The sequence below is a fragment of the Carlito syrichta genome, unplaced genomic scaffold (assembly GCF_000164805.1).
Source record: "Carlito syrichta isolate Samal-C Ts95f unplaced genomic scaffold, Tarsius_syrichta-2.0.1 Scaffold302083, whole genome shotgun sequence".
Taxonomy (NCBI): domain Eukaryota; kingdom Metazoa; phylum Chordata; class Mammalia; order Primates; family Tarsiidae; genus Carlito; species Carlito syrichta.
The window spans coordinates 152134-162258 of record NW_007246179.1 but is presented as its reverse complement, the minus strand read 5'-3'; the positions used below and the strand labels follow the sequence as shown (position 1 = coordinate 162258).

Sequence of the window (10125 nt, the reverse complement as noted above, 5' to 3'; positions counted from 1 at the left end):
ATGCCTACAAGGTTTAAGTATATGCCAATTAAAAGATATCATAACAGAATATGTATATAGAAAGAAAAGCAATTTTGGGGAATATTATTAGTATCGTACACATAAAATTGTATATGACAGTAGATCATCTAACTAGAAATGTCAAGCAGGCAATTGAGATCACAGGGCTAAATTAGATATGAAAATTTACATTTGTTTAAACTTGATAGAAATTTGAAAAGAGTTCTTAACTAAAACCAAAACATGCATAAGATTATCTAAGGAAAAGGGTAGAGAAAATAAAGAAATCTAAATGAGGATTTAATACTTTATGAAAGATTTAGAGGAAAAGAAGGCATGAAAAGTGAATGCAGAGGGTGGTAAAAGAGCAATACATAATTCTAGTGTTTGAGATGTAAGTGGACTTTAGAAATGACAGTCCAAATTCTTTATTTTATGGTTGAACAGAGGGAACTCCAGAGAAGATACATAATTTATTCCAAGTTATAAAACCCTTTAATGGTAAATCATGGACAATTGAGCTTAATTCTCTGCCCAAAACTCTCTAGTCATATAATCACACTGCCTTCTTTAGGGCAGGAATGGAAATCAAGGGAAGGTATAGAGTGTGAAGAACCATAGAGCGGTCTGGGTAGTTGTGCTTCCATTTTATTCTTTTTTTTTTTTTTTTTGAGTTGGAGTCTCACTCTGTCACCCAGACTGGAGTGCAGTGGCCGCTCCCGGCCACCACAGCCTCGACCTGCTGGTCTCCGGCGATCCTTTCGCCTCAGCCTCCCAAGTAGCTGGAACTACAGGCACGCGCTACCGCGACCGGCTAACTTTTTGATTTATTGTAGAGATGAGGTCTCACCAAGTTGCCCAGGTGGGTCTTGAACCCGCAGGCTCAGGCAATCCACTCACCTCAGCCTCCCAAGTCGTGAGATTACAGGCTGAGCCACCGAGCCCACCTTGTAGTTTATTTGTATAGTGGAAAACTACTAGGCAGTGAACAACAGATGCCTATTGTGAGCAACCACACAGGTGACTCCCACAGACATCATGTTGGGTGAGAAGCCAAACCTTGAAAACCACCATTTATATCAAGTTCATAAACTGGTAAAATGAATTAGGCAATAGAAGTGAGAATAGTGGTCATTTGGAGGGAAATGGGAGCTGTCTGAATTGTAAAGGGGATGTGAAGTCTATGCTTCTGATTTCTCTCTGTGTCTGTGTCTATGTCTAGGACTTAATCTCACACCTTTAGTTTCTTTCTGGAGTCCACCTTCATTTCCCCAAACAATTGGCTTTCAGTGCAGGCGGAATTCCCTGGACTCCCTCAGATGAGAGTAGATGTCTCCTCTGGGTTCCTTCAGGGCCAAGAACTTCCCCTTTGGCTCCCTTACCAGTCCCCTGTTACTTATCAGTTTGGTCTGTGTCTGCTTTGTGCTGGATGCCACATGGGCAAAAACCAAGAGTGATTTAGTGCTGTGTTCACACTAAATACAAGTAGGCCTCAGTAAATATGTGAAGCCAATGAGAGACATCCATTTGCTCAGCCTCAGAGACTTTTGGGTTCTGTGATTCTGTGTCTGCTTTTCTAGGCTGCTCTGACTTCCCTTTTCTGGGCCCCAGAAACATCTTTCTGGTTTATCAGAATTCTGACTTGCAAAGTAATTGTATCCCTGATCTCAGACTCCTTTTTTGTTGTTTTGTTTTTTGCAGTTTTGGTTTGATTATATTTTTAATTGACACATAATAATTGGACATATGTATTGGGTACAGGAATGTTTTGATAACATGTATAACAGTATGCAATGATCAAATTAGGGTAATTATCATATCTGTCATCTTAAACATTTACCATTTCTTTGTGGTGAGAATATTTAAAATCCCTTATCTGTTGTAAAGTATACAGTATATTATTGTTAACTAGTCAGCCTACTGCACAGTGGTCAGAGACTTCTAATTTGTGTGTGTGTGTGTGTGTGTGTGTGTGTCCCCGTCCCCAGGACTTTTTTGAGACTCTTTCTACCTTGAGTTTTGGTGTGTCTGTGTATGTCTACACATTCTTGTTCAGGAATCTTCTGCCTGCCTGTTGCCCCTAGTCCACCCTGGCTCACTCTCCTTTTTTGTTCCCATTCTCCTGCCAGCACCCTGCAGAGCGAAGTCAAGCCTATCCTAGAGAAGCTGACCCAGGACCAGGATGTGGACGTCAAGTACTTTGCCCAGGAGGCTCTGACTGGTAAGGCCTAAAAAGTTCAGCGCCCCAACCGGATGGTGGTATGCAAGGCATGCAAGGCCGGGTGCTAGGCCTGTGTGTGGGCAGCAGCTGCTGGGGAGGGGGATGTGCCACAGGATTGTGGGCAGAGGGAGAGCTGTGATTCTGATTCCTGCCTTTCCTGTTTCCTCAGTTCTGTCTCTTGCCTGATGCTGGAAGAGGAGCCAATACCGGCCTCTGGTGTCTACCCTCCAACCCCCCAGGTTCCTCCCTCAAGGAGACAGTGGGGGCTTTCGACTGTCACTCCCTGTGCATGGTCTGATCCCAGGCCCCTTCCCCCAGCACGGTTCCTCCTCTCCTCAGCCTGGGAAGACATCTCACTGTCCACCTCCCAAGGGGCTGGGAGAGCACGAGGTGGGACAGGACAGCAACCCTGGGAGGAAGGAGCCACTCCATCCACCCAGGGAGAGATGTGAGCACCCCGGGTCACTGACTCCTGCTGCTGTCATGGGGACCCCTCCCCTATCTACTTCTCCACCTCCCTTTCTCCCCGTTAAGTGGTTTTTTGTGTGTGTCAACTGTGCCATTTTTATTTTATTCCTTTTCCCCTCCTTTTCACAGAGAAATAAAGGTCAAGAAATAAGTTGGTCCTCTGGTCTTACTCATCGGCGTGGATGAGGGAGGAACCACCTTAGGGTCATGGTGTCTGCCCTTCTCCCTGGAGAAGACATACTTATGAGTCCTAGTGCACTCCTGTGTCCCAAGAGTGAGGATTCTCTGGGGCCCTTCCCTCTACCCCTAGGAGTATAGCTGGCCCACAAGTTAGATGGTCCATAAAGTGTCTCTGGCCAAAGAGTCCTGTGGTACAGTTCAATTTCATAGTTGTTGGCTGAGCATTTGGTGGTTAAGTGCAGGTGCAGCTGCCTTGAAGCCAGACTGCCTGGGTCTAAATTCTGGCTCCTTCAGTTAATAGCTTATGACCTGGAGTAGGCTGCTTAATCTTTCTGAACTCAGTTTTATACTTTGTAAAATCGGGGTGATGTTAGTACCTAGATTGCACAGTAGGGCCTAAGGATTAAGTGAATAAGGACCTGGTGAGTCTGCAATGGTACAGGGCATGGGAAGCAGTAGGTCAGGGTTAGCTGCACCCTGATAGAAAACCTCCTGCGGGCCACTCCCTGTGTTATGGGAGAAGATGGGCTGAGGCTGAATCCCAAGGAGGTCTCAGAGTAATCAGGACTGTAACAGGGAGTAGTATAGCAGAATATAGCAAGACAGTACCTGTCGTCCCTTACTATATACGTATTCTCTCCTTTCTCTCTTAACACATTTGCAGTCAGCAATTTTTTCACTTTCCTAATGCTGATTGCAGGTGAGAAGAAAAAAAACTCTGAAGGTGGTTGCTGCAAACTTCTATTGTTAAACACAAGTGAAATAGTCTTCTAAATTTTCACCTTTTTCACGATATGGCTGAAAGTTGCAGACATCTTCAGTATTTCCCTCAGCCACCACTCTGACTAGCATTCCATACTTTGTATTTTTATTCAGATTATAAACCAAATATATATTATTCAGAAACAGAATTTGCAATGACCTAAATTCACGTCAGCGGCAACCAGAAACAGAATTTGGAATGATGTAATTTCATGTCAGTGATCGTGAATGAGTTAATTTAGATGCTCTGATTTTCAGCTGAGCAAGTGACTGCATGGATTCCAAGCATTTTCCTAGTGTCTCTTGAAATTTTTGTCTGAATATTAACCAATAAGATGGGAACATAGGCCGGGCTCGGTGGCGCAGCCTGTAATCTCAACACTTTGGGAGACTGAGGCGAGTGGATTGCCCAAGGTTGCAGGTTCGAGACCAGCCTGGGCAACTTACCAAGACCTCTTCTCGACAATAAATCAAAAATTAGCCAGGTGTGGTAGCGCATGCCTGTAGTTTTGGCTACTTGGAAGGCTGAGGCAGAAGGATCACTGGAGCCCAGCAGGTAGAGGAGCATGCCACTGCACTCCAGTCTGGGTGACAGAGTCACTCCAACTCAAAAAAATAAAAAGATGGGAACATAAGGGGTATGTGCTGCTTCTAGGAAGTATGTTGTTTCTTAAAGGGGGGAGACATAATTCCCCTCCTTTCTCCAATCCTGCTCTCCAGAATATGGACCAGATGGCTGGAGTGGAACAGCCATCTCAGGCTAGAAAATAATCCTTGGAGTGTAGGCCAAATAAGGCAGAGGAAAAAGTAGGAGCCTGGATCCATGATCCTATGAATACCCATGCCAGTAAGTTAAGCTGTTCAAGTGACTGTTCCTTTGGGGTTTCATCACTTCAAGGTCATCCAAATTCTAACAAGGAGGGGCCCAAGGAGAAAGGAACAAGGGAATTAGGGTTAGTGGTGAATGCATGAAAGGGTTTCACAGAGGAAATGATGCTTGAGTACAATTTGGCTCAGCCAGTAGGGGGAAAACGTGACAAGGTGATTTCACCAGCTCAGCCCTGTTGTTACTGAGTCCCTACTGTTTGCTGGACCCTATTGGGCTCTGAGGGATGAGGAGGAAGAAGTCCAAACATCCTCAGACATTCCCATATATGCCCTGCAATGTAAATGGTCTCCAAGTTGAGAACCACTATGGAAATGGCAAAGCATGTATAACCAGATAATCAGAACTTTAACCCTCTTCATGGTTAATGCAAGACCTTGAACACAGAGTGCAGTCAGTGGACCATCAGCTTCAGCACTGCCGGGAGCTTGTTAGAAATGCAGAATCTCTTGCCCCAGTCCAGACCTGCTGAATCAGAACTTCATTTTCACAATATCTCCAGATGATTCATCTCACTAAGGTTTGAGAAGGCCTATCACTTTAATTAGTTTTCCTGTCTTCAGAATGATGTTAATGGTGCCTGGGACTAGAGTTAAGGTTGGGTATGGCTCAGAGATGAGATCTAGAGTTGGGTGTGGGTATATAGACAAGGTTCAGGGATATGTTGAGGTTGCAGGATTGGACAGTGTTGGAACGAGGATCATTACAGGAGGCAGAAGTGTGATGGGTGGCCATGATGGGCCAGGTGATGGGGCGAGATTCAGAGATAGGGCAGGGGTTAGTCTAACACAGAGGTGGGTGAAGGATGCATGAGGCATTGAAATGCCTGGCAGAGAATCCCAAGTTAACCAGGAGTTGCCTAGTGTCTTGGGTCATGTCCTGTACAAGCAGAGCCTGAATGGAGACTCTTGTTCAAGTGTCTTATTGAGGGAGTGATCTTAGGAGAAGGAGACTGAGGTAATGAACTTCTATGAACTTCAAGTTGGGAGAATCAAATCGAGTGATGAATGTGTTGTTAAGCACATTGCAAGGAGCAGTTACTAATCCCCCAGGCTGCAGGCTGCAGCTTGCTCTATAAACCTGATCCTCTCTGTACGAGTTGAAGTTTGCTCCTCAAAGTTCCCTTCTATAGTGCTGGTGGGAATGCAAACTAGAGTAACCTCTGGATAACAGTGTGGCGGTTTCTGAAAGAACTAGAAATTGGTCTTCCATATGACCCAGCAATCCCACTATTAGGAATATACCCAGAGGAACCCAAATCACTGTACAAAAAACATACCTGCACACGCATGTTTGTTTCGGCTCTATTCACAATAGCAAAAACATGGAACCAACCATGCTGCCCATCGAAGTTGGACTGGACTTTTTTTTTAATGTAGTGCATATACACAGTGGAATATTATGCAGTCATCAAGGACAAACATGGACTTCGCAGCAACTTGGATGGATTTAGTCAATCATACTCAGTGATCTATCACAGAAACAAAGAACAGAATACCATATGTTCTTACTCATAAGCGGTCCTTGAACAATTATAATACTATAAGAAAGGCGATTGGTAGTCATGGAAAACTGCCAGGGGAGGAGGGGTGGGATTGGCAGTTAAGGGAAACTGCCAGGGGAGGGAGGGGCGCACCTCATCAACAAGGGTACCTGCATAATGAGCATTTGTATACCTAACCCTGAATTGTACCCCACATCTTTAAAATTATATATATATATATATATATATATATATAAGTTCTTGATGCTGGAGCTGGGTCAGGGGGAAGAGACTGAGTAGAACCAGAACAGGTTACACTACCCTAGTTTCTCCTCCCCTCTAGGTCTAAATTCCATCAGTTGCCTTGGTCATGTCTAGTGGTTTCTTTCCCAGCACAGATCATGGAAATCCACACACAAACTTGTCTCCTTTTCAATACTCCACTTCTTTGGCTGTTTGTTTTTGTTTTTGTTTTTTTGCCAGCAGCTTCTCTGCTTACCCCAACAACTGCTTGGACCCTGGACATGGATGAGGTAGAGGAGTCATTTGGTGCCTTTGACTAATGAGTAGGGGTTCAAGTAGAGCCCTAGAATCATGGTTCACTCAAGGTGAATGAGCTACAGGTGTCACTGGAAGAGAATTACCATGATTCCCTCTAGCAGATGAGGGTCACGAGGTGGTGCCCCATCCCTAGGAGCAAACTGTTCACACCACAGATAAGATCCTGTGTTTTGTGTTAGCCCTGGATGGAAGGAAGACACCAGAATAGTCTGTTCAAATGGGAGACCACTAGTCTCGGGTGTCATCTTTGTGCTCAAAATTGAGCCCCAGACACACTTCTGCAGGGTTGCACCAATGTGGTCTAGAACCATGTCTTGGGGCTTAGGGCAGTTTATATTTGTGTGTGGGTGGTCGAGATGAGGATGAAGAGGATAGTTCCATTTGTTCAAGGGAACTTTCTACATTTTGTCTTTACCCAAGTTGAACCAACTGAAACAAATTGCTTTCCTCTTTTGGGCAAATGTCGCCCTCCTGTGGCAGGAACTGGGGTGTATTGTTCACAAGGGTTCTGTGAATTCTCTGTCCTTGGAAGGGTAGCTTCTCCCTGTAAGGTCAGTGGGCTCCCATTCTGCATTCCTCCTCAATGTCCTCCTAACTTCAGATTCCTCTGCATCCCTCTTTCTTCACCTGGGGCTAAATTCTTATCCTGGATCTTAGGCTTTGGACTTCTAAAACAAAATACCATTAAAGGGCTAGCTTATGAACAACAGGAACTTATTTCTCAACTTCTGGAGGTTGAGAAATCCAAGATCTAGAAGACAGTTGATTTGATGTCTAGTGAGGGCTCACTTCCTTGTTCATGATGGTGCCTTTCTACCTGTATCATCACATAGTGGAAAGTGTGAATGAGCTCCTATTGGCCTGTTTTATAGAGTAACTAATTCCAATTATGAGAGTGTCATAGGAGATCAAGATATGAGCCACTCATGACTCATTCATACATTCATGGTCAATTGATTTCAACAAAGGTTCCAAGAATTCATGACATATTTTGGAGAACTGGATATTCACACATAAAAGCAATAAAATTTGATTTGCCTGTTACACCATACACAAACATCACCCAAACATGCATTAATAACATAACATGAGACCTGAAACTGTAAAACTGCTAGAAGAAAACACAGGAGAAGAGTTACATGACCTTGTCAGGGCAATGATTTTTTTCTTTGGATATGACCCAAAAAACACAACTAAAGCAAAAATAGACAAATGAATTACTGCAAAAAAATAAACCCATCAAAGCATCCAACAGAATGGGAGAAAGTATTGGCAACCCTTATACCTGATAAGGTGCTAATATCCCAAATATATAAAGAGCTCAAAAAACTCTTAGCAGGGAAACAAATGACTTGATTTTAAAATGAGCTAAGTTAGTAAGTAGACATTTCTCAAATGAAGGTATGCAAATGTTTATAAGGTATATGGCAAAATGGTCAACATCACTAATCATCAGAAAAATGCAACCCACAATTACAATGAGATATCTCACACCAGTTAGAATGGCTATTATCAAAAAGACAGGCCGGGCTTGGTGACCCATAATCCCAGCAATTTGGGAGGCCTAGGCAAGTGGGTTGCCCGAGCCTACGGGTTCGAGAACAGTCTGGGCAACTTGGTGAGACCTCATCTCTACAATAAAAAATTAGCTGGGTGCAATAACTTGTGCCTGTAGTTCTAGCTACGTGGAAGGCTGAGGCAGAAGGATCACTGGAGCCCAGCAGGTCAACACTGGGGTAGCGGTGAGCGTGCCACTGCATTCCAGCCTGGGTGACGGAGTGAGACTCCAACTCAACAACAACAACAAAAAAGACAATAACATGCTGGTAAGATATAAGGAAAAATGTCTTATACACCGTTGGTGGGAATATAAATTAGTACAGTCAATTATGGAAAACATTGTGGAGGTTTAAAAATATAATGACTTTACAATCCATAAATTTCTCTCCTGGATGTGTGTGTGTGTTTTAAAAAAACATGAAATGAGTATGTCAAAGATGTATCTGCATCCAATGTTACTTGCAGCATTATTCACAATAGCCAAGTTATGAAATCAACATGTGTCCATCAACAAATTAGTACATAAAGAAAATGTGATATATACACATTGGAATACTATTCGACCTTAAAGATGAAATGCTACAAAAAATCATTTGTAGCAACATGGATAGAACTGGAGATTAGTAGATTAAGAGAGATTAGCCAAGCACAGAAAGACAAATATTACACATCTTTTTTGTTGTTGTTGGAGTTTCACTCTGTCACCCAGACTGGAGTGCAGTGGCTGCTCCCGGCCACCGCAGCCTCGACCTGCTGGACTCCAGTGATCCTTCCGCCTCAGCCTTTCAAGTAGCTGGAACTACAGGCGCGTGCTACCACGCCCAGCTAATTTTTTGATTTATTGTAGAGATGAGGTCTCGCCAAGTTGCCCAGGCAGGTCTCGAACCCGCAAACTCAGGCAATCCACTCACCTCAGCCTCCCAAGGCGCGGGATTACAGGCTGAGCCACCGAGCCCAGCCTACACATCTTACAACTAAAGGGCAGTTAAATAAATCGATCTTATGGAGGTAGAGAGTAGAATGGTGGTTACCAGAGCCTGGGAAAAGTGAGAATGAAGAAATTTTGGTAAATGGATACAAACATATGCTTAGATGGAAGGAAATAAGTTCTTCTGTTAAGATAGCACAGTAGGGTGACTATCATTAACATTTCAAAATAGCAAGATTGAAAGTGTTCTTCACACAAAGAAATGACTGTCATTTAAGGTGATGTATGTGCCAAGTACCCTGATTTTATCATTTCATATTGTATGCATGTATCAAAATATCATATGTATCCATAAATACATACAATGAATATATATGAGTATGTATTCTTATGCCTATTAGAGTAACTACTATAAAACAGGAACAAATAAGTGTTGACAAGGGTAAATTAGACCCTTGTGTTGATGTGAATGTAAAATAGGACAGCCACAGAAAAAAAAAATATGACAATTCCTCAAGAAATTAAAACAAGAATTACCATAGATTGATAATTTAGCAATTTTACTTCTGGAACTACACTCAATGAAATGAAACCAAGTTCTCAATGGAATATTTATAAACCTGTGGTCATAGCAGCATTATTCACGGTAGTCAAAACCTGGATGTAGGCCTGGGCTTGTCTCGAACTCGTGGGCTTAGGCAATCCACTCGCCTAGGCATCCAAAGAACTTGGATTACAGGCTGAGCCACCGAACCCGGCCAAGAAACCTCATCTTTACAAAAAGAAAATGAAAAAACTTAGCTGCATGTGGTGGTACACACCTGTAGTACCAGCTATAGGCATGTACCACCCACCTTGGCCATTCTTACAACATTTTTATTGCGTTCCTACTGTGTGCTGGCTTGGCAGGAATGGTGGTTAAAAAAAAAAAAGACAGACACAGTCCTTGTCCTCATGGAGCTCAATCTTTAGATCATGTCATAATCACATAAGTGAATAATTTTTTTCTTGAGTCAGAGTTTTACTGTTGCCCAGGCTGGAGTTCAGTGGCACGCTCATGGCCACCCCAGTGTCGA

General features: G+C 43.3%; 1 protein-coding gene across 2 annotated transcripts in view; it reads left to right on the top strand.

The window, feature by feature from the left end:
• PPP2R1A (protein phosphatase 2 scaffold subunit Aalpha) overlaps window positions 1-2840 on the top strand; it is a 40381-nt gene extending 37541 nt beyond the window's left edge. For both annotated transcript variants that reach the window (XM_008056022.1, XM_021711347.1), the window contains 2 exons: window positions 2130-2221; window positions 2391-2840. In XM_008056022.1, the coding sequence (XP_008054213.1) occupies window positions 2130-2221; window positions 2391-2407 (109 nt within the window). In that variant the 3' untranslated portion in view covers window positions 2408-2840. The remainder of the gene's footprint in view (window positions 1-2129; window positions 2222-2390) is intronic.
• Window positions 2841-10125: the final 7285 nt, after the last annotated feature.